The sequence below is a fragment of the Anastrepha ludens genome, chromosome 6, assembly GCF_028408465.1.
Source record: "Anastrepha ludens isolate Willacy chromosome 6, idAnaLude1.1, whole genome shotgun sequence".
NCBI lineage: Eukaryota > Metazoa > Arthropoda > Insecta > Diptera > Tephritidae > Anastrepha > Anastrepha ludens.
Window position 1 is genome coordinate 114,968,127 of NC_071502.1, and position 25,895 is coordinate 114,994,021.

At 36.3% G+C, this 25,895-nt stretch overlaps 1 protein-coding gene across 1 annotated transcript in view; it reads right to left on the bottom strand.

Annotated features, from left to right (window-relative positions):
- The window catches only part of LOC128868682 (uncharacterized), a 184,010-nt gene that overhangs the window by 68,048 nt on the left and 90,067 nt on the right, over nucleotides 1–25,895 (bottom strand). The window contains 1 exon segment of the mRNA XM_054111043.1: nucleotides 2,954–4,097. Within this exon segment, the coding sequence (XP_053967018.1) occupies nucleotides 2,954–3,049 (96 nt within the window). The 5' untranslated portion in view covers nucleotides 3,050–4,097.

A 25,895-nucleotide genomic window follows, 5' to 3' on the forward strand; every position in this document is an offset into this window, starting at 1 on the left:
ACACACAACAAAAATGAAACAATCAACTAACATTTTTGCACTACAATTAACCTTCACTTTGAATTATCCATCCATAGTGGGTTTGTTCATTTCAGACTCTCCGTTTGCATTCTAAATTTAAGGGCGACATTTTTTTTATTTCGCAATAATTTTTTAGTAGCGTTAAAAATGTGGCTCCGAAATGAAAATGTGCACAGTTTTAAGAGAGTGAGAGTGAGTTTAAAGTGTATATAGAGTGAGAGTGGGTTCGAAGTTATGATAACTGTTGGGGAAAGCTGAGGTTCTGTCCGAGGATAAATGGATCGCAATGTGTAAAGTTCAACGTTCAATCAAGGAGTGAGAAGAGAAATAAAAAGTAAAAAAAAAAAAATTGCATTAAAAACAAACGCATTGTTATTTACACAGAGTTGCTAATTTAAATAATAGTGGGTGTTTTTTTAAGAGCTTGAGAACTTAAAATGATAGTACAAAACAAAAATGTTTTTGAAATGAATTTGTTTTTCTATTATAAGCTGGTAGATACGTTTTTATACCAAATCAAGAAGTTGAGAGTAGAATAAAAAAGCACTTTTGCCTCCCTAAAGAAATTACGGTACGCTAAACATATTTCAAAGTATACCAAACTTCGTATTTTCAGTTGAAATGTGAAATCGATTATGTTTTATGGGAGTGAAACATGGCACATGCCAGCAGAACTTCAAACATTCGCCAATCAATGTCTCAGAGTCATTATTCGTATATGGTAGCCAGATACTTGGGTTTTAAACCAACAACTGCTCCAGCGCAGTAAAAAACAACCAATTCATTTTGAAATTTTGAAAATTCGGGAGCACAAATGGAGATGGATAGGTCATACACTACTTGAACCTACTTCCGAAATCAGTGGAACGGCCCTTGAATGGAAAGCAAGCTGATCGCGCAGAAGTGGACGACCCAGAGGCTAATGCAGACGCAGTCTAAATAATGAAATTAGTACCACCGGACTTAATACGACGTGGTCTCAAGTCAAGATAAAGGCTGAAAACCAAAGCGATTTTGTAACATTTGGGAAGCCATTATGCACCCACCAGACGGCTCTATAGCGTTAATTAATTATTATTATTATAATTTTTTCACTACTTTTTTCAATAAATCTGGCATTATGAAGTTAATGGTAGCTTGAATATTGCGATCTTTTGGCTGATTAATTTTTGTTAATAAGAAATTAGTCAGCATGGTTCGATAGCGCTCGTTTATCCCCGAAATGGCTGCTCCTTCCTCATTTCGTAAGAAATATGGGCCAATCATGTCGCCAATGCTCTATGAACTTTGTGAACAGATTTATTTATTTCTTTCAAAGTAAATTTCCACAGTTTGGAAGCATTGTTCTAGCGTTAAACTATTCATAATGACTTGACAAACTTTACAGAACAGAAATGTCAACCTTCTCACATTGGAGACCCAGCGTCATTTTGAGTTCACATGCTAGTGACTACTAATCCCTCAAACTACTTACCTATCACGCGGCACTTGGTGCTGCACCTTAGATTTCTCTGATTATTGGAAAGGAAAGAACAGCTCAGAGGCACATCAAAAGGATGAAGAAAGAAGATAATCAGTTTTCAGATTGTGCTTTGAAGTCTGACCCTCATTTCTAGAAATTTCCTTCTCTTCGTCCGAGTAGCATCCGTATGACATAAACTATGGACATATAATCAGTTATACGATAGCAACAATTTTAGCTGTGAATACAAATACTCCTGGTATCGGTGATGCTAAATATTTTGTGAAAGTTTGCTTTTCCTTTTACGATTGCCATTTGTTGGAAATATAACCAAAATTAAAGGCTTATTACTAGTCACAGTAGCCATTGAGGAAGGCATAACCGAAAGTCTGGTCGCGCATGCATACGGATACGATCCCAAAAAGAGGGGAAAGATGCCTCTAATCCGGTCACCTGATAGAGATCCAACATCCTAAGATCCTCTTGGTCTAGCATTGTCTTGCTGTATTTTTAGAGGTAACCTTTTTTCAAAGAAATGCAAAAAAAGGACTAAAACTAGAATGAAGAATATGACCACATTGACATATTTGTAGAAAAGAGATACAGGATTTGAAAAAGAAATCTTCACACTACACAGGTGGGGATCGCGAGAAAGGATATAAAGACAAGAACGTACAGTTCCTTCACTGTTTCGCTAACAAAATTTTGTTGGGAAATCTACAACTCAAAACCCAATTGGAACTAAATAGAGTCAGTGGCTCTATGCTTCAATTTTGAACTTTAGGAGCTGATGATGATGATGATAAGAGTCAACTTAGAGTAGTAGTTCGAATAGTTAGCGGAATTCAGGAGTTGGAGAAGTGAATAGAGAAGGTTTGTTTGTTATTTCGAACTAGAAAATTGTTTTAAGCGCTCTTACAATTAGGAATGTCGCCTGTCGGCGGAAATTTTCAATGATTTCCAAACGTTGTGCAATCATGTGAATAATTACGATAAAAGCGTAGGCGCAAGTGGCCGCTGTAGTCAAATAGGTAAGAACTGGACTGTCATTCGGAATTGTCCGGGTTCGAAACTACGGGAATGGAGCACCAAATGATAGAACAAAATTTTTCGAATAGCGGCCGCGCTCGGCAGGCCAAAGCAAATCTCCGAGTGTATTTTTGTTATGAAGAAAAAAAAGCTCTTCATAAAAAAGCGGCATAAAACTGTTGGATCCTCCATTTGCGGAAACATCAAGATGCGCCACAGATAGGAAGAATAGCTCCAAGAAAGGGTGTTAGTATCAATTATATGCCTTGAAAGACGTTTTGATACCAATTGCCTGATTTAAGAGGGAAAATTGAGGGTACATCTGCCTTTGAATACTCAATGATTGTTATTTCTATAATTTAAACAAAAAAATTATATATTGCAAATAGTACCAGAGCCATATATGTAAGTATGTATGCATTTTTATTCACAACTACTTACCTCCCATAGGTCCACATCCAATGCTGTGCTCGACTCTTTGTTTGATTTCAAACGTTTCGGTTTGGTTTTTGATTTCGCTTTATTCTTTTTATCCATATTGTTATGATTTGTTATGTTGTTTTTGTAATTTATGCTAGAGCAATTTTTGCCTCGGCACACGAAGTTAGTTTTAAAATTTTGCTTATTTGGTTAATTATTGTTGTAGCAGTTGTTGTTTCTACACCGAGTTCCTTTAAGAAACAAAAAACGTTCAAATTGATTTCTAATATTTGATTTAAAAAAATCAAATTTCTAATTTTTTCCGAACCCTAAATTGTAAATTTTTTTCGTTTTCCTTTAAAAAATAGTTGCTATATTTTTGCTGCCTCACTTTTATAGCAATTCCAATACCTTTTACACCTTTAAAATTTGTTAGTTCTTAGCTGCTTCAGCACTGCTTTTTGCATTGTAACAAAGTGGCACTTTCATAGTTGTTATTGTATTGAGTCTACTATGAAACAATGAAATGATAAATTACGGCAAACCTTTTTGTTATTGTTTACCAAGGAATATGACAAAGTCTTAGCCAGCATTCAAACCAGCTCGCGTAAAAAACTGCTTCGATTGGATAGTTCTGCGCTCGCTGTTGTTGTTGGCTTTTATAGTATTTTGTATTTCTAATTTACTATCTTTTTAAAATATTTTATTATATTTCATCTATATTTTTACTTCTCTTTCTTCACATTATTTATTTTATTCCCGCATTTTCATTTTAATTTTAATTTTCACTTTGACTTTATTTGCCAGCTCCTTTTTGTTTTGTTAATTTATAGAAAGGCTAGTTGCGCTCTTCTGCTTTCAAAATTTTTCTATTGTTGTTGTGGTAGCTTTTGCTAATTTTCACTTATGATTTATGCTCCTCACTGTTGGTGTCCACTGGTAATATTGGCACCATGTGGCTCACTGTTTTGCTGCTGTGGTCTTGTCTGTTGCGTGTCGCTTGTCGTCTGTTGTCGCCTGTTGTTTGCTGTTTTTGTTTCTGGCTGCAACAGTGGCATGGAAGGTTGTGCAGCACAGAGTTGACTGGGTTGGTTTGATATTCAATACGAATGTAATTTAACCAAGCAAATTCGGTCAGCAATTAACCAATGAACTGTAGCGGACACTGAAATAAGTTAAAGAAAGGATACAATAAATTTGATTACTTGAATAAGTTTGTAAGCAGAAATTGTAAAATATGAAATTTCTACTAAAACAAGTGCTTTTTTATTTAAAAAATAAACTTATGAATTTAATTAGTTTAACATGAATTTCAGAGAGTTCAAACTTGGTCGTAGTCGAAATATAACGGAACCACTGCTCATCAGTGGAGATTGCTGCGAAGCGTAGGAATTCGTGAAAATTAAACCAGAAATGTAAATTAATTTTTTTCGGCTTCCAGAACTAACTTCTTGAAACCAATTGCAGCCGAGTGTAGTTCGAGTTGGGTTAGAGCCTTCTGTTGCAAGTCAGAGGCAAAAGAATACAGCTGTTATTATTTATTTTATGCTCCTCAAAGAAATAATTTATTGATTAAAATTGTTAGAAATTGTTAAAAACAAAAATAATTATGTAAAAAAATGATTTAAAAAATATCTAAATTAAAAAAAAAAAGAAGATGTTTAATAAAAAAAAAAATATAATATATAAAAATATTTAAATTTTGTTTTTATGTAAAAATAAATTTTTGTGTGCTTTTATTATACACATAATTTTGTTATAGTATCCATAATTCAAAAAAAAATTTAAATAAAAACAAATTATGTAAAAATATGTAGATAAATCAGAAAAAAACATAAATAAAAAATATGTAAATTAAAAAAAAACATATATGTTAAAACATATATTATTAATTTAAAAAAAAACTAAATTACAAAAAAATGTAAAAATATGTAATTTTTTTTGTATGTAAAAATAATTTTTGTGTGCTTTTATTATACACATAATTTTTTTATAGTATCTATAATTTAAAAAAAAAATGTAAATTAAAAAAAAAATTATGTAGGTAGGTAGGTAGGTAGGGTGGTTGTCGTAAGACACACTTAGACCTTCGGCAGGTCCATTGTGATACCACTGGAGCTTATCCTTACTCTACGTGTTCCTTTTCAAACCAACCGGTTGCTTTAATAAACGAGCAGAGCTTCGTTAGTTTTAGATGGGCTATATCCGCTACATTGGTTAGAAATGCTGTATCGAGAGTGCGCAGCCTTCTCATAGCTAAGTTTTCACACTCACATAAAAGGTGTCTGACTGTTTCCTCTTCTTCTGTATTAAGACAGCTTCTACAGAAATCGAAGTAAGGGAGTCCTAACCTTCTAGCGTGGCTGCCTATTAAACAATGACCAGTTAAAACACCTATCATTTTTCTTATAGATTCTCTGTTGAATCTTAGCAAGATCTTCGATCGACCGTTGTTCCAGTTCGGCCATGTCTGTCTGCTTAGTTCGCATGTTGTGAGGTTTTGCCAGATTATATTTACCTTTTTGATGGTTTCCCTGTCTATAAGTAATTTACATTATGTAAAAATATGTAAAGTAAAAAAAACACATAATTAAAAAGTATGTAAATTTGTTTCAAAAAAAAATTATGAAAAAACATGTAAATTTTTTACAAACAAAAAGAATGTAACAACATGTATTATTATTAAAACAAAAACCAAATTTAAAAAAAAAAAATGTAAAAATATGTAAATTTGTTTTATGTAAAAATAAATGTTTGTGTGCTTTTATTATATACATAATTTTTTATAGTATCCATAATTAAAAAAAAAATTATGTAAAAATATGTAATTTTTGTTTTTATGTAAACATAAATTTTTGTGTGCTTTTATTATACAAATAATCTTTTATAGTATCCATGTTTGTTGGAAATTGATGCTATTAATCTTACTTCTTCTAGCCACATTTTATTAATTTTATTCCTATTTAAAGCTGCACCCTACGCCCATTACCGCTACGTGCGCATGTGGCACCACCTTTCACATTTGTGATTTTCACAACTTTGTGCTAAGTAATTGGCACTAAAAATAGTAAACTTGCGGAAGAAGAAAATTTGTACATAAGGCTGAAGAATTCAAGCGCTAATTGTGTGGGACTGAGATGATGAAGAGAAGGTGACTACATGTGAATAAGTGACTCACTGCAGGCTTACTTTGTAGTAAATCATTACTTTATTTCTAATTTTTTATTTTTTATTCTTTGTTTTTTTATTTTTTATTTTTTGTTTTTTAATTTTTTTTTATTTTTTTATCTATTTTTATTTTTTTATTTTATTTATTAAAACGTTTTTTTTTTGTTCAAAGCTGCTATGCGTTTCTCTCAAATGATGTGTGTAATTTTGTTTTGTACTTTTCTACCATTTCATTACTGTTGGCTAATCACTTCAAGGAAAAGCGCTAATTCGACTTGTCACTTTTGTAATTTTCATTGTCTTATGAGTAATTGGTAAGAAAATTGTGCACATAAAAGTTTTACAATACTAATTAACATTGAATTACTCATTTTATGAATGATTAGAATTTCCTTTGAATTCTTCACGTTTTTCAATGGAAGCACTCAATTTTGTAGGCGTTCAGGGTCATTTATGTAGATAAAAATAGAAGCTGTTGCAAATACAAGGAGCTTAAATTTCTATTTTGAATTTTTAAATCCCTTTCAAGTCTTTGGGACTCGTGCAAGCTCCAGTCAGATCTGAAGATAACGTCGCGGCTTGGTGTAATAAAAATCGCCTTCACCAGAATTTGTTTTTGTTTTTTCCCCTTTATTTTATACATCTGTCCATTGACATTAAGTATGTTGTTTAACAATTTGACCAGGATTTACATACCTAGCTTAATGACCAGTGTCAAAAGCGATAAAAATTAAAATAAACGAATTAATACACAAATAAATAATATTCAATATAAGTTTCATTTTACATAATTACAATTGTATATTACAACAATATAGCATCAATTTTTCGAGAAGTTTGTTGATTTCTTCATTATTGCGTTCGTGTATTTTGTCAAAGTGCCTTGTTGCTCTTTTTTTGATTTCTTCGTCTACTGTTGCTATATTAAAAGTCCTGTGGATGGCATCATTTTTCGTGTACCTGTCGTGACATGGTCAAAATTCGATGAATCTTCGATTGTTGTCGTTGAATGTTTATTATATGAGACTTTTTAACCGTTCTCCATACCTATAGTCCATATAGCCAGATTGGTTTAATCATAGTTCTGTACACTAACAGCTTGTTCTATATAGTAAGTCTGGATTATGTGCTGACTAACCAATGAAATTGTCAAAGTTTTTCTTTTATTTGTTCGATCTTTTGCTTTATGTGGTGATTCCAATTTTTTTTCGAATCCAAATGAATTCCCAGGTATTCAGTAGCGATAGTTGAGCTTTTGTCCGATGCCCATAGTATTGTATCGTCAGCGAACGTAGCAATTGATGAATTAGCTTCGCAGGAGGTGGTATGTCTGCGGTGAATAAAACATATAACAGTGGTCCAAAAACGCTTCCTCGCGGAACTCCAGCTGTTATTTGATGAATATCTGAACATTGATTGTCATTTTTAATATAGAAACTTCGGTCACTTCGGTAGCGTTTTATGATGAGATAGTCATAGGTGGTAAAAAGCTATCATTATTTTTATTTTGTGGAGTAAGCCTTTGTGCCACACTTTGTCAAACGCTTTAGCTACGTCCAGAAATACTGTCGCACAGTAACGATTGTTTTCAAGGTCTGATTAGATTTTATTTGTAATTCTATGGATCTGTTGGATAGTCGAATATTTTTTTCTAAATCCAAATAGATGATAGGGTATTAAACGTTTTTTTTTTCCAGAATTTGCATTAGTCGAGCATCCAGTAATTTTTCAGCAATTTTAGATATTGTCGGTAGTAAGCTTATTGGTCTATAAGATGATACGGTAGTTGGATCTTTACCCGGTTTTGGCAATGCAATAATATTTGCCACTTTCCAGAGTTTCGGAAAATATGTTAAGTGAAACATTGCATTAAAAACGTTCCGCAAAGAAAAAAAAAAATTTGTATTTGCACATTTCGCGAAAACATTTGCGGAATAAGGATTTATGCTTTTTGGTGCGAATTAGAATGGTCTATGTCTCTTATACTCCGCTGCATAGAACGATGAAATAACTTAATGAGACTTCAATGTCAACCCTGGACAAAGCATTGTTCGAGAGCCTTAAAGAACTGTCTGGCTTAGACGTCAACATCCTTATAAGATTCTTAAAATGCACAGACTGGATATAGTCAGACTGTAAATAAACGTTAAACAAGTTGGTAACGAGGATGTAGCAACAAAATGGTGCGGAAGCGCTAGTTGGATTCTGGATGAATCACCACTTTAACCAACCAATCAGCCAATGCGACTTCAAATTTTTTAACTTTCCATTTTTCATCGTCTAAACAAACTTTACTCAATGAATTACTTAGATAAGTATGAACTACCTGGTTTGGTGGTAAGCTCTTCAGAAGGGCTATGATATCACTAAACTTTCCAAATAGGGGGGATTGGATCGAGGGAGAAATCCCCACCGAAACTTACACCTCTGTCATCACTGACGACTCCAAGATGGAATCACAAGCCAAAGCAGGAGTTTTCTCTAAATCTGCCAATTTATTTACCTCCTTAAGATTACTAAAACTGCTAGTGTTTTTCTGGCAGAAGTCTTTGCGATCCTGCTTGCTTAAGGAACGTGGGAGCAAAGGGAGATATTAATATTTGCTCCGACAATCAAACCGCGATCAAGGCTCTGACGAAGCCATGGTGCAGAACCAAACTAGTAAACTTCTGTGTGGAGGAGATCTCTTGGGTGAGATCTCTAGAGGGTAATGAAACTGCTGATGAAATTGCCAGGGAGGAGACTGAATTGGCCTGAAAGACCTCGCACCCGGTGACCGGCATCCCCCTGACTGTTGTTAAAGGCGAATTGCGGAACTTATTTGCCAGGAAAGCGCAGAAAAGATGGAGCTCCATTTCTTCATGTGCTATTTCGAAAACCCTTTGGCCTCAGTACAATAGCAGGAGGACTCAGAAAGTCCTAGGAACGCCATTCAATTTCCTAACTTCTAGCTATGCTTACCGGTCACTGGAGTTCGGAACACACGTGGAAAAGTTAGATTTACCATTTAACATCAATTGCAGAAGCTGTCGGAACCTTTCAGAGAAAGAGACTGTTGAACACTTTCTCTATAAATGTACGAGTTTGGCTGCTAGACGACTAGGGTCGCTGGGTGCTCCTTTCTTCAACAGCCTGTGGCAGTGCGACATCCTAAATCCCATTAATTTTCTCCATTATATCAACGGCTCTGGCAGGCTGTAGATATCTGCCTGTTGAAGGTCTCATAATGGTATCAGTTCTATTTGAGGAGTGCAAGAGTGGTACTTCAACCATTTCAGCTACCTGCCTATGAACTATTTAAGTTCGGAATGTAAAGCCGGCAGGATTTTTTCTATACGCGTATATTTGGCATACCTTTTTATAGCAATTTTTGAAATTTTTGTTTTTTTAATTTAGCACGTTTTTATATTTTTTTGAAAAAATTTTTAGAATTTTTTTTTTTAATTTTGAACTTTTTCAAAACGCGCTCTTTTTTGAAAACAATCGAGATATGATGTATAATCGGACATTTTTTTAAATTAAAAATTAAAAATATTAAATTACAGTTTCAGTTGGTCGAGACGCGCATCCGATTGGCTTAATATTTCATATTCTGCCAATTTTCCGGTAGCGCCACAATTTTAAATAGTGTTCCGAACAATATCAACAGTTTCAGAAATAGCGACTACCCTAATGTGCAATTGTATGCGCGAAATTCACTTCCAAGTGCCTTCACTTTGTATACAATTTTTATAATTTTAGTATTTCCAATTAAAGATTTCACGTTTTCCCCCGAGTGGCTTTGGTTTCTTCATTCATGCACTTACTCATGCACTCGCCTTGGAAGTTGTTTTTCAAATATCTTTACTTTTTAGCATTTATTTGCAAACAATTACGCCCATTCACACTTGTAATGCAGTTAGCGCCTTGTATTTACGATTGGCCTCGATTGAATGCATTCGACTCTCGACTCTTCGCATACATACATACATACATGCCTACATATGCACGCACTTAATAATTTTTTATGACCTACTGACTTCCTTGATTTTTAATTGTCTACTTATGCTTTGTTTACATGTTCTGTCCTCCGTTTTTTCTCTGATATTTTTATTATTTCATTTAATTTTTTGTTGTCTTAAAATTTGATGTATTTTGTTTTTCTTTTTGTGTTCTTTTTTAATTATGCCTCCCTTCATGTCCCATAAACACTTTTATTTACTCTTTTATATAAATTCATTATTTTTTCTATTTGATACGCGCAATTGTTATTGACATTTCACAATCCCGCGCAATTTTTGTTTACTTAGCAATTTCTGTGACCTTTTGTCAATAAGCGCCTACAATAAATGGATGTTCTGCGTATTTGCATTTATGGTGTTTTTTTTTTTTTTAACGAAGGGGGAATCTTTCATAGATACCGTCAACTTTAGACGGCATGCACGATTCATACTGCTCGCTAAGGGTACACCTCATTCGGGACCACGCACAGTCAGTAATTTTCATACTGTCTGGACTTGCAAAACAGTACACCTACGTACTAAGCCCTTGAACTCCGTCTCCTCCACCACTCTCCCTGCGGAACTGCTTCAACGTATTACTTCGCAGGGCTGGTTAGCTATATAGCTTCGTCAATGTCTATCGCCTCATGCGTCTCATTTGCTCAATGTATCTGAGTTCTTTTTGAATTCTAGTAGCGTATGCAGCTATCTCCTCCCACTTTTCTTCCGATTGCAACATGAACTCGACTACGTCAGTTGCATTTGGAATTATTCTTCCTGTTCTAAAGCGTGGGCAGTGGAAGCTGGCATGTTCCACGTCTTCTTCTACATTGATGCACACAGGGCAGTAGGGACTGTCATCATGCCCGAACCTATGCAGATATTTCCTAAAACCTCCATGTCCAGAAAGGAACTGTGTCACATGGTAGGTTGTATCTCCAAAACTCCGATTTAGCCATGGTCGCAAATCGGGAATCAGTTTATAGGACCATCGCCCTTTACTGGAGGTATTCCATCGGTCTTGCTACCTTGTTAGTGACACAAGCCGCTCTTCTTCTCTCACCGCTTTTTTATTTATTTCGGCATCTGCTGCACACCTGTCATAGACTCGCTTCATTTCACTCGCGAGAATGTCCGCTGGTATCATACCAGCTATGACAAACGCCACGTCATCCGATATTTTTCTATAGCCGCAACATGCCCTTAGGACACTTAGCCTATATACAGACAATAGCTTCCTTTTGTTATCCTTCAGTTCCGCCGCATGTGCCCAAACTGGGGCTGCATACAGGAGGACTGAAGTGGCCACATTTGCAAGCAAATTCCTTCTAGTTGACTTAGGACCACCTATGCTAGGTAGGATCCTTGAGAGTGCCGCTTGTATGCTAGCGGTTTTCTCTACCGCGTAGTCAATATGGGCCTTAAAATTTAACCTACAATCTATCATAACTCCTAGGTATTTCAGAGCCGGTTGTGAGTGAACAATTTGCTCTCCCACTCTGATTCTCATCTGCTCGACTTTTTTCCGACTTGTTATCAGAACCGTCTCCGTTTTTTGCTCTGCCAATTTGAGTCCCGCCTGTTCGAGCCAATCTTTCACTTGTTTTATCGCTCCATTTGTAATCTGTTCCACTTCCTGTATGTGCTTAGCCACCGTCACTATCGCTATATCATCCGCAAAGCCTATTATTCTTACCTCTCTGGATACCGGTAAGCGAAGGACTTTGTCGTACATGATATTCCAGAGTACAGGACCTAGAACCGATCCCTGCGGTACGCCAGCAGTAACTTTGTACCTTTTTGTTCCAGCACTGCTCTCATACATCAGTTCTCTATCAGAGAAGTAACTCCTTAATATTCTGAGAAGATACGGCGGAATGCCAATTTCGTACAAGCTATTCAAGATGTGCGACCAGCTTGCCGAGTTAAAGGCGTTTTTGACATCCAATGTGGTTACAGCACAGTATTCCTTGGTGCCCCAACGCCACCGCTTTCCTTCTATAGCCTTAATAGCCGCTTTGACAACCGTAGTAACTGCGTCAATCGTCGAACGGTTTTTCCGGAAGCCAAACTGCATTGTACTCAATGCTCCCTTCCCCTCTAGTATAGGCAATAGTCTATTGCAAATAATACGCTCGAGTATTTTGCCCGTGGTGTCCAGTAGGCAAATCGGCCGGTACGAGGACGGATCATCGGCTGCTCCTTTTCCTTTTGGTATCAACACAAGTCGTTGCAATTTCCACTGTGTAGGGAAAACACCTTCGTCTAGGCATTTTTGTAGTACTGCAACAAATATTTCGGGACGCAAACGGATAGCCGCCTTAAGGGCTACATTTGGTATGCCATCCGGCCCCGGTGCTTTTCGGTCGCCGATTTTCTTGCACGCTTCCATTATCTCTATTGCGGATACGACTGGAATCTGTTGGGTGTTTACGGTATCTGCAGATTCTAATCTATCTATACTCGGTCCCTGGGGAAATCGCATCACTACAATTCGATTAAGAATAACTGGACATACGACTGATGGAGCTCGTTGTACCGCCAGTTTCTTTAGTACCATTTTGTATGCAGTACCCCATGGGTTTATGTCCGCATCGTTGCACAGTTGTTTAAAGCTCTCGACTTTACTTATTTTAATCTCTTCTTGTAGCGCTTTCCTTGCCTTTCGAAAGTGCGTTAGCACCGTTTCATAGCAAGCTCTGCCCCTGGACCTTTGCATTTTACGCCGCGCTTGCAGGCAGATCCGTCTCAGTTGCGCTATCTCCTCAGTCCACCAATAGCAGGGCGCTCATTGTCGATTTGGCCTTCTTATTGGCATTGCTGCATCGCAAGCTTTAGACAAAATGCTCGCACACACACTTATATACCTAGTGACACTGTTTGATTGGCTGTGTATTCTCTTTCCTTCCGAGCAATGCCAAATAAACTGATTAATTTTACGCTCGTTCTTTCAGGATTTCAGGGAGAAAAAAGATCGAGACGAATAGTAAACGTAGTTAGTAGACTTTTTAAAGAAACTGTGCCAAGTGGTTACTCATAAAAATGTGCTTAATGCAGATCGGTTTTTGATGGATTCTTTTCCGGGCCTAAAATCTTACGGTGAGGGATTCTATGTCAAGCCATTGAAGTATTTTGAAGATTGCTATTTATTGAGTTTTAGTACAAATACACTAAAAGTTGTTTTTGTAATTTTTTTTGTATTTATAAGGGTCCTTTAAGATTTAAAAGAAGTTTTTTTCAAAAAAGGTTAAAGGTTTTTGTTCACAATTATAAAGAGAAATATTTTTTTGCCATTTTTGAAAAACACACAGTCCAATTCTTTGCTTTTTTTCCGCTATAATTTTTCAATATAACTCGAAATGCTATGGGAAACCCTCTAAGAAACTTTCAGCGATTACTGGGCATAGTATCAGATGTGTCAACTCCTTGGCGGGATCCAGTTTTCAATCACTTTCGAAGAAAAAAATCTAAGGAGGGGCTGTTTTTCAAAAATGACAAAACAAAAATTTGTGAAAAAACTGTTGAAGTAAACTGTAAAGTTTTAGAAAAGAGAAAAATCTTCAATTATTTTTAACATTTAAAATTTTTTTTTTTCGAATTTTTAGTTTTGTTTTTTAGAATTGATTTTGCCATTTTTGAAAAAGGCCCTGTCACATTTTTTTCTTTTTTTTCGATTCGCTATAATTTTTCAATATAACTCGAAATGTAATGGGAAACCCTCCAGTTGAAGTAAACTGTAAACATTTTTGTTCCAAATTCCAAATTTTTTGACTTTTTTGAAAATATTAAAAAAAATTTTTTCCAATTTTTTCTTTATTTTTAGAACTTTTTTTGCCATTTTTGAAAAACACCCAGTCAATTTTTTTCCTTTTTCCGATTCGCTGTAATTTTTCAATTCGAAATGCCATGGGAAACCCTCTAATAAACCTTCAGCGTTTATCTGTAGCCTGTTTTCAATTACAATCGATTAAAAATGTAAGACAAAAATCTGAGGAGAGACTGTTTTACAAAAATGACGGAACAAAATTTTTCTCCCTAAAATTGTGAAAAGCCAGTTTTGAAGCAAACTGTAAAAACTTGTTAAAAAGGAAAATATTCAAATATTTTTAACATTTTAAATCTTAATGAAAAAATATTCGTCAAAAAATTTTTATTTCTTTTGAAATTTTTTTGTTAATTTTTCACAATTTTTTGTTAACATTTTTCTAATTATCTTTTATTCTTTTCATATTTTTTTCTGGTTCTGGCTGTTTTTCAAAAATGTCGAAACAAAATTTTTCTCCCTAAAATTGCTAAAAGCCAGTTTTGAAGTAAACTGTAAAAACTTGTTAAAAAGGAAAATATTCAGATATTTTTAACATTTTAAATTTTTATGAAAAAATATTCTCAAACAATTTTTTATTTGTTTTGCAATTTTTGAAAAGGACTACTCTCATTTTTTTTCTTATTTGTGTGTCAAATTGTGTAAACCCAGTTCTGAAGTAAACTGTAAAAGCTATTTAAAGAGAAAAATCTTGAAACCTTTTTAACATTTTTGAAATTTTTTCTAATAAAATACGCGTTAAAAAATTAAAAAAAAATTTTTTTTTTTTAAATTTTTTTTATGTTTATTTTGCTTTCATCCGTTTGCTAAAAATTGTACAAGCAAATGGATTCTTTTTTGAATAGGCTGATGCTTTTAAGCAACCTTATGAATTAAAAAAATCAATGAAAACCTTCGTTTCGAGAGTTGTTTCACTGACTCGAAATCACCAATTAAGTAGTCGAGTCAAGTAAGTCGAGTCTCAGTTTGGTTGTGCAAAACAAAATACTCAAAATAGCAGGTAGACTTTATGAAAAATGCGACACGTTTGTCTCTGCGCTCCAAAAGGCGACAGCCTACAGCAATAGCAAGCATTTTTGTGTAAGCAAAATTCGTTGCAAGATTAGGCAGATGTAAAAAGCTTTTTACCTCCAGGATCGCACCGAAAGCTCTTTTTCCAATACACCATCCATGGAGGAGTTTGTGGTGTATAGGTCAGATATCGGGGGTGGAAAAGCTCGAGAGGTTCAACAAATTTTATTTCATGCTTTTTTGCAAACCATAAAAAATTTGTTGAGTTTTGTGAGCTCATAAAAATATTTGAACAAAAATTTGAACTGAGCTGAAATTGTGCTTATTTTCCTTGATACATTTTGAAAGTACACTGTTGGGAGCAGCACCTAATTTACATGACATAATTTAGGTATAGGGTTAATTGTATAGTTTTTATTTAATAATTTAGTATTGTAGTCTAACTTATAAGATTGTAATATTTTTAACTCGTAACACCTGGTCACCCTAATCCTTGTACTTGTCCTTGAATTATATTAATACACATTATCCTATATTTGTCATTTTCCTAACGTTCGTATCAACGCATTCTTATGTACATACATTATATATAAGCTGTGCTAAGCAAATATTTCGAGACTTGAAGCTCGACATCAGCTGAGGCCGGTGAACTTAACATTTTGTAACAAACACACGAACGCGTAAACTCTGTGAAAAATAAATTATAAAGTGGTTTAAAAATAAAAGTGTTTAATTTGAAAACTATTAGCTGCCAAAAAAGCTTGGTGGTTTAACATTTTTGGTGACCCCGACGTGATATTCGTGTGTTCTAATTGTGTAAAATAGAAATTATTATTCAATATAATAACATTTGTTATCCCTTCGAAAATATCGTGTTACGGTAGTTAATTATTGTCGCGTAGTCGTTTTAATACCTACCCAATAAATAAAACCGTTTGTTAACTTTGTGCGGGACTTGTAAAACAAAACAGTTAAAACCGCAACCTATATTTCTATTTACTAACTTTTTCAACGGTTTCCGTGTACATAGAACCGTGCCTATAAATTCGTGCGCTATCAATATAACCGGTCAGTCAATTTTAAAAGTCAAACGTTGAAGATGTCGCTCAGTCCAGGTAATGGTACCTTCATTAGAAGCGATTCACCACATACTGTACCATCGAGTGGGCAACCGTCTTCAGATCGCGTGTCGTATTTAAAGCTGAAAACAATGTCAGTCTTTAATCGACTTGAGCATACAGCAGCAGAGATGAACACCGAAATGCTACAAGGCATGGATGAGTACGGGTTGGCAGCAATCATGGAATCAGTGGGAGATTTGAAAGCAACATTCACCGCCGCTCACACCAGTTTGGAGGAAATGGACTTTGAGTCTATTGCCAGTGACCTGCCCTGCAAATTCGATGCTACATTGGTGAAACTTAAGGCGAACCTGCAACGAGAGATTGGGAGACGCAGCACAGGTCAGCACTGCTCGACATTCAGAGCGAACACTGGTGACTCGCAGTCGATCATCGTGAATGCCAATCGTTCTCGCTTGCCTTTGCTAATGCTACCTAAATTTAGTGGCGCGTATATCGAGTGGAGCAACTTTTTCTCGATGTTCACCTCCGTCATTGACAACGATGGCGACCTGACGCAAAGCGATAAGCTGCAATACCTGCGTTCCTGCTTGAGTGGTGCTGCTTTGGATACTATCCAATCTCTGGAGATAAATGAAACGAATTATAAAAATGCATTAGATTTACTCAAAAAACGTTTTGATAACAAGCGAATTATATTTCAGGCACACATCAGACAGATCTTTGGGCTGGACAGGGCAGATGCATCCGCAAGCAAGTTGCGGACAAGGTTACATCACACATACGCGCGTTGCAGTCGCTTGGGTCACAAGAACAAATCGCTGACTGCATTATAGTTGAACTACTAATCCAGAAGTTGGACAAGGCTACTCAATCCAAGTGGGAAGAAAATTCGTGTGTCGTACCCTCGAAAATGTGGAGCATGCCATACAAACCCAAACGGATCAAGTTGACAGAAACGGTAAAACTGTAAGTACAAATATAAGAAAATCATTTGTCGTTTCGAATGCCTCAGTAGGTGGTTGCGCGTTTTGTCGGTGCCCAGATCATAGAATTTACCACTGTCAGCAATTCTCCACTCTTTCTCCAAACCTTCGCCAAAAAGAAGCCAAGAAGCTCTCGCTTTGCCTTAACTGTCTTAAGGGTGGCCATCAGATGAGGGATTGCAAATCTGGATCCTGTAGAGCTTGTCAATTGAAGCACCATACGCTTTTGCATTTTGACCGCACATCTTCTGCTTCAACTTCTATATCAGGCCCAGTCACGCAACCACCCACATTGAAATCAAACACCATAGCTGCAACATCATCTGTCCCTGGCCATGCCCTCACTTCGAGATCTCCATCTGATGCTGTGCTTCTAGCCACTGCAGTAATTTTTGTCAAAAATCGTGCTGGTAACTTCGTGCCATGTCGGGCGCTTTTGGATTCGGGTTCCCAGCTTCACTTTATTACAAATCGTTTTACTAATCAATTACAACTTCGTAGGACCAAATATTCGGCGGCAGTTTCGGGCATCGGGGATGCCAACCTGTCAACTGAAGGCTATTCGGTCAATGTCGTACTGAAGTCGCGGACTTCAGATTTCTCAACGCACATCACTTCCGTCGTTGTTCAAACAATCACTGACAATCAGCCTGGTTTTTCAGTGAGCATCGCGGACTGGAACGTCCCTTCGAACATCCAACTAGCTGATCCCAATTTCAACATACCTCAGCGTATTGACTTGCTCATCGGAGCAGGACTATTTTTCGAACTTCTCTGCGTTGGACAGATACAGTTGGCGCCCGGATTTCCAGTTCTTCAAAAAACTCTTCTCGGTTGGGTGATATCAGGTGGTGGTCAACAGACTTCTAAGCTTTCGTCATTTGTGGCCAATCAAAGGTCTTCGAGAGACATCGACTCTGATACCCGACTAGACGATTTGGTACGTCGCTTCTGGGAAGTAGATCACGTTTTTGAGCCAATCACTAAAACAACAAGGGAGGAGCTCGACTGCGAGGCGCATTTTCAGCAAAATGTTTCGCGTTTACCTTCAGGCGAGTACTCGGTTCGCTTACCTTGGAAACTCGTCACAGAATCATTAGGCGAATCATACACACAAGCAAAGCGACGATTTGAGAGCCTTGAGCGCAAGGAAGATAGCTCCACAACAAAGCTCAGGGTCGTTTTTGATGGTTCTGCTGTCACAACTTCGGGCCTCTCATTAAACGAGATTCTAATGGCGAGGCCGACCATACAACCCAAACTTTTTGATATTCTTATTCGCTTTCGTACGTTTCCCGTTGCACTTATTGGAGACATTTGCAAGATGTATCGTTGCGTTCGCGTCTCTGCAGCCGACAACATTTTCCAGTGCATTTTGTGGCGGGACCTTCATCACATTTCTGATGCAGAAAGGGAAACCTTCCTTAAATTCGATGACGCGCGACACCTTAGAGGCACCAGAAATTCTAAACGGTCTGCACTATCAACAATAGCTCGAAAACCTTTTGAGCACATCATGACTGATTTGCCTAAGGAACGCATTCAGGCCTCACGAGCCTTCATCGTCACAGGAGTGGACTACTGCGGTCCATTTTACTTCAAACCCGAAACCCGCAATAAGTCACCCCAGAAATGTTATATCAGCGTCTTCATCTGTTTCGCAACCAAGGCCGTATGGAGGGAGCTAGTGAGGGACCTTCCAACAGGTGCTTTTTTGGAAGCTCTCAAGCTATTTACGAGAACACGCGCCATGCCAAGCTGTATTTGGTCAGACAACGCAACCAATTTCGTAGGCGCTAAGAACGAGTTGAGAGACCTAAAACGCCTACTCCTAAGCCAAGAGCACCGCAGTAAGGTTCACGTTCACTACCTCAACAATGGTTTCGACTGGCGATTCATACCACCTCGTTCACCACATTTCGGCGGCTTGTGGGAAGCCGCAGTAAAAATGGCTAAACAGCACCTGTACCGCACTCTTGGCTCTGCAATTCTTGGTTTCGATGAACTGCGTACATTGGTATGTCAAATCTCTGCTATAATTAACCTCCTGTACCTCTTTCAGAAAATCCGGAAGACCTTGATGTTTTAACTCCAGGTCATTTTCTTATTGGCGGCCCGCTTACAGCTGCTCCTGAGCCTAACATCACGCATTTGAATTACAATCCACTTAGTCACTGGCAGCGTGTCACATACTTCTAACAACTATTTTGGAAACGGTGGAGCGAAGAATACCTCACTCTTTTTCAACAAAGAGCAAAATGGCGCACCCCTCATCCCAATGTGCAAATCAACGATATTGTATGCATTAAAGCGCCTCTTAAGTGGCCTCTTGCGCGCGTCATCGAAGTTATTACTGGTGAGGACGGTGTTGCACGAGTAGCTGTTCTACGTACATCCACTGGCCTTACACGTCGAGCTGTTACGAAATTGTGCCTCCTTCCGACTAAGGAATCAGTTGAAAGCCCTGAACTTTCAACGGAGGGGAGGATGTTGGGAGCAGCACCTAATTTACATGACATAATTTAGGTATAGGGTTAATTGTATAGTTTTTATTTAATAATTTAGTATTGTAGTCTAACTTATAAGATTGTAATATTTTTAACTCGTAACACCTGGTCACCCTAATCCTTGTACTTGTCCTTGAATTATATTAATACACATTATCCTATATTTGTCATTTTCCTAACGTTCGTATCAACGCATTCTTATGTACATACATTATATATAAGCTGTGCTAAGCAAATATTTCGAGACTTGAAGCTCGACATCAGCTGAGGCCGGTGAACTTAACATTTTGTAACAAACACACGAACGCGTAAACTCTGTGAAAAATAAATTATAAAGTGGTTTAAAAATAAAAGTGTTTAATTTGAAAACTATTAGCTGCCAAAAAAGCTTGGTGGTTTAACATACACCAATAAAAAAATTTCATCTCATGGTAAGAGGATTCTTCAACATGGCAACATGAATAGTTTAACGTCTAATTAATACGCCCTTGCCGACTAAAAACAAGAAATATCAAATGAACCGAGAAATAAAAGGAAACTAGTAAATATTCTTGGGCAAACAGTGCATTAAATTAACGCCTTTCCAGCAAAGCTCAGCAGCAGCTGCTGTAGGACGGAAGAGCATTATTTATAAAATCACATCACTCATACGCCTACGTGTGCTAAGAGAAGCGCTGCTGGACACAAGAAAATGTGGACTCAAGCAGCATACAATTGGCGTACTTTTCAAACATAAACCAAGCAATATTAGTGGAGAAATCAACGCAAGGAAGGCGAAAGGTGTAAAGCGCAGAAAAAAGTTAAGTAGCACAAAAAAGGTAAATAGAAAAGGAGAGCGCGAAGGATATCTAAAAAAACTATGTAGAAAATTTTAAAATTCAGAAAAATTCAAGGCACCAAAATAAGATAAAAAAAAGAATGCTGTACAATATTGCCATAGCGACTAAGAATAATGACGTCAGTTAACAGTAAAAACGGTCGAGCATGCACGAGCCATAAATACAAGTAATATTTTACAGCAAATATTGATATTAATTTTTTGCCTTTATAAAAGTTCTCATTTTTTATTATAGGTATTTATAGCCATTCCTTCTTGCTTGAAATGCGTTGTAAATTTTTTGTTGCTTTAATTGCCTTTTTTAGCTACTTTGCGTTTCTGTATTGTTTTGTATTTTATTTTCAATTTTTTTCGTTATTTTCTTAGCAGTTTTTATTATTATACAGCTTTGTTGCTGTTTTAGCTTGATAAATACGCTTTAATTTGTAGTCATAAATCTGCACTTAGCCTCACTCGCTACGATTCAAGCACGGATAACCCAAATATTTTAAGTCTGTTGCAATGGCTGTAGATATATGCGAGCAACTGGCATATGCATGTGTGTGTGTGTATGTGTGTAGATGTTAGGGTAATATAGTTGAAAATGTGGGCGGTTAAATTTATATTGAAGGCGAATGTTGGATGAGCCTGAGTAAATATGTATGGAATAGTGTGTCGCACAAGAGAGGAGCTTCAAAATTTTCAATGTCATGACCGACTGAGCGTTAAAGATTTTATGCAATGAAGATTTAATTTGCCTTTTTTAATGTGATTTTTTTGCCACATTTTCCAAACAGAAACAACAGATTTTAAATGTTGATAATTTTAGAAAAGCTTCACTTAATAAGGATTTCTGTAACTAGAGAGAGTTTCAGCCAAAAACGATTCATTCTTTGCTGCATTTATTACGAATTTCTAGAAATCGATTTTTGTGTTATGTGTGTTTTGTGCAAATATGTGAGCCTTTTGACGACTGTGTAAATCTCAAAATAGTATATGTCAGAAAATAACTTGCTGTCTCCATTACTGCCAGGCTTCAAGCCTAAGCACCAACAATAAATGACGTGACACTGGTAGAGTGTGATACCTCGAGATGATATCTACATTTTTACTGGTAGCCAGAAGACAATAAAATCCCATACAAAGCATTCGACATCCTCTTTTAATGATGCTGATGGCTGAGTCATTTCACCTGAGGGTAACTGCAGAGCCAATGAACTAGCGAGACTTGGTACCAAGTTGACAATGATGAGTACACAGAAAATGTCATAAACATGGCTTTACAGACATGAAAGTTACTTATCCTTGAGGGAATCGTAAGAGCAGCGAATGAAAGATGTCGGGCTAAACTCAGAATTGCCCGACAATTGTAGCTGATTCTCAATGCTAAATGGACAGAATCTTTGCTAAGCCGAAAAAGGGATAATCTTAGCACACTGATTCTAGTTATAGTAAGACCCTGCCTAATAGGCGGGTACGTTCATAGGATGGGCGTTAAAACACATTACACCTGCAGAAGTTGTCGAGATGAGAAAGAGGAAGAGACAATCTCGCAACTCCTGTGACATTGTCCTGGTCTATACAGACGTAGCCCTACCCGGTTTAGGTAGACAATTTTTTGGAATATCTCAGTACTGCGGAAATTAGCGATCTTTGGAAAGTAATGTTTTTTACATGATTTCACAAACGAGGCTTGAAGTGCCTCATACTCGAAGAGGAGTATTAAGGTAATCTTCAGCAAGAAAAATGTTCAATTAATTATTAATTATTATAAAATTAAATGTTAAAGTTAATTAAAGCTTCCGCGCTATTTTGTTGCCATATTCTCCTTACCAACAAGTTATACCGTTATTCCTTCACGACTATAGGTAGTTGTACGATTGAGAATCTTTATAGGTTTGCTTACGTCTCTGCCGGTCCGATCTGCGAAGTATTCAAAAAGCGGTTTGCCAAGGGTTAACATTCTCGCCTTGAGTGCAATACGAAGTAGACTGAGAAAATGTTTATAATTTTTAGATTTATTTAATGTTGAAAATTTTGGTACCGAGTATTTTAAAGTGCAGTGTTTAGAAGTAGACTTAGCCAGAGAAAGTACTCTTCCGATTGCTCAAATAACCCTCAGCCAAGCAGCCATCAATGCAAGAGCAGCTGTAATGACAAACTCACACTGCGTACGACAATGCCGAAACAGTTGGGGGAGCTAGGAGCTGAGAAACAAGCCGCCATCTACTGGGTTGCAGAGCACAAGTGAATTGAAGGAAACGAGAAAGTAGATATAGTAGCAAACAACGACTGGATATAGATGCAGCAATGATTCAAGAAGAGAACTCAAGATGGGGAATAATCAGCTCTTGCACCAGCTCTGTCACTGTACTGCACTTAGCAAAACACGAATAAACTGCTTAGGTTCTGCACCGTTTTCAACCTTAGAAAGTGTGGCAGATTAAAAAATTACCAGCCTACTTAAATTATCTAAGCTGTGTATTAGAGACAAAATATAAAGTTCTTAAGCTCTCCATACGCACTTGGTATCACTTGGATCAATTTCTGGTCTATGTGCAATCTAACCTAACCTAACCTTTTTGAAGTGAACTACTTTCGATTCTTTTTAACATTCTTATAATTTTTTTAAATTGTTTTGCAATACAACTTAATTAAAAATTTTAAATTCTTTTTAATAAATTTTATTTTTGAATAGTTTTTTTTAGTAAATTAAAAAAAAAATTTTTTTAATAAATTGTATTTTTTAGTAAAAATTATTGGGGAAAAACTAAATATTTTTTTGATTGAAAATTGTTGGAAAGTGTTTTTTGTCTGTTTGAAAAATACTACCCCCATCATATTTTTATGTAATTTTTTTTTATTCATAGCTTAGACTATATTGAACTATCTCTGTGTCATAATGGGAAGCTCATAATTTTTCAAGTTAAACAGAGTGGCGCAAAAAAAAAAAAATCAGTGATGGACATTTTTATTTATAAAGGCGCTACTTGTTGGCTTGTGTAAGTTAGTGAAACGTCCTAACTTCCCCAACATATTAAGTAAGGATTATTAAAGCCACCACTGTATGTTTTCCTCATTATCACCTTTAAATACTCACAATGATTTTACGCGCTCGCATTGATAAAAGTTCATTCAGAAAATAGTAAGAGCGACAACAACAAGAGTTGAATGAGAACGAAGCCTCACTACAACTATATGAATGATCTTCATTGATTGCAAAGGAAAATTGCGGGAATGGAAAAGGTTTTGCACACGGCACGCTAAAGCGGTAGATAAATTCTTGGAAAATGTTTTTTATGAATGGTATTGTATGGAATTAGCAAAAACATATTTACGATTAACGGTTAGCAAAATTGGATAGGCTTAGCTTAAGTAAAATATTGTAAAAGAAGAACAGAAGAAGATCGGCTTTGAAAGTGATCGTGTCGGAGAATAAAATTATCAAATAAATAGAATTGTTTAATTGGCGCCCACGAGAGGCCTGTTGCAAAAATTTTCAACCGTAAGAGGACTACATAAAAGTACAGTCCCAAATCGAGAAACGGCCGGCAGGATAAGGACCTCACTTGCTGAAGGATATAAAAATTAAACGGACCAGAACTTTGCATAAGATCAACCCCAAGAGTTATCAAAAAGAATTTTTGTAAGTAATTATTCAAGATTATTTCTTGTTGTGATTTTTTTGTGATGTGATTTGGATTTCAATTTGAAAATAAATTTTTGATATTAAATATAAATTTGAACTACAAAGTGATTTTACCAATAATTTTTGGAAGAAACAAATAACTAGATACGCTTTTTGAATACTAATGCTTTTTGTAATTTTCGAAAAACTTTTGTTTAAGTTGTAATTTGAATACTTAAAAAATACCTAAGTAACATTTTAGGTTATATTATTTTTCGTTTTCGTTTATGTGCTCAGAATCTTGTAAAATCGCGTAACTTTTCTACAAACTTTTTTTTTTCCATTGACCCACATATTTCGTTTAAAGCGATAAGGTTTTGGTGCTTTAAAAAGAATTAATAGTAATATAAGAATAAAGAATTAAGCTAAAATGAGTGTTACACGTGAACAAGTGTTAGAAATAGTAAGGAATTGCTATGAGGAGGCTAGGAACGGATTTTCAGAGGAAATTAATCGCCTCTCCGAAGCTCTCAATCGTTTACCTCCACCCAGCTAAACTACCCAGCTAGAAACTTATTTGCCGGTCGCCATTGATCCTAGTGTTAGTTCAGATAATACGAGCTTAGATTTAGTAAAGTCCCTTCCGGAATTCAAGGGCGATACTTCTGCATACCCTGCTTGGCGATCTGCGGCTCATTTCGCTATGAATTACTATAAGCCAAGTTCTGAAAAATATTATGTAGCTATGGGAATATTCAGAAACAAAATAACAGAATCTGCTAACACATCTCTTTCATCTTTCAACACAGTGCTTAATTTTAAAGCTATAATCGCAAGATTAGATCAAACCTATGCCGACAAAAGACCGCGCTTTACGTGTTAGAAAATGAAATGAGTATTTTGAGACAGGTTAATTTCGATAAAGTTGACAAGCAATTGACGCTTATTATTAATAAGCAAATCATAACACATAGCGGAAATTCCCAGGTTATCAATGTCCTTAACGATAGGGCAAGAGAAAATGCACTTCGTGTATTTATTTCGGGTCTTCGTAGGCCATTATGTGACATACTTTTTTCCACTAGGCCAAAGGATCTCCCCACTGCCCTTGCAGTTGCCCAAGAGCTTGAAACCAGCCATAAGAGGTACGACTTTCCCAGCACATTTGCTGCGGGAACGTCGGTAAAGCCGAATATCTCAGTTACTCCTCAATATCGGCAGCCATTTCATTTTAATCAGCAAAATTTTCGCGCTTATTCTAATAATAAGCCAACGTCAATGGAAGTTGATCGTAGTTTACCTTCTTCTCGACAACAAGCTAATCTGCCAACCAATAACGGTTTCCAAAAACAATTTCACAAATGTTTCACGCCCCCAACACAATTCAAACTCTTTTCAGCCTGTGGCTTTTAAACGTAATCGCGAGCAAACATATTCTAATCGATCACCTTTTTACAAAGTGCAAAAAGTCAACTATATGCCACATGAAATAGGAAGCAATCTCAACAAGGGAGAGTTCGAAGAATACATCCCTAATTCTGATCAGGATGAATATGGCTGCGATTATCCTGAAACAGATAGGAATGCTTATGAAAGTCTGGGAGATATTGATGGTAATTTTACAGATGAAATTAACCTTTTAAACTAAATTCGCTCCTGCCATTTGTTAAGAAGAAAGCAACAAACGGACAGGAGCTACGCATTTTAATAGATACCGGTACTTCCAAAAATTATATCAAAAACTTTTAATTTCTGAAAGGCGTAAAAAATATGGATAAGCCATTTAACCTAAAATCTATTAATGGTGTTAACGTTATTAATAAAAAGTGTCTAGTAAATATTTTAGATAATACGGCAACTTTTTATTTGCTCGAGAATTTAAAAACATTCGATGGTATCGTTGGATACGACTTTTTAAAAAAATCAACGCAAGCATTGACATAGAAAAAGGGTATTTGTTG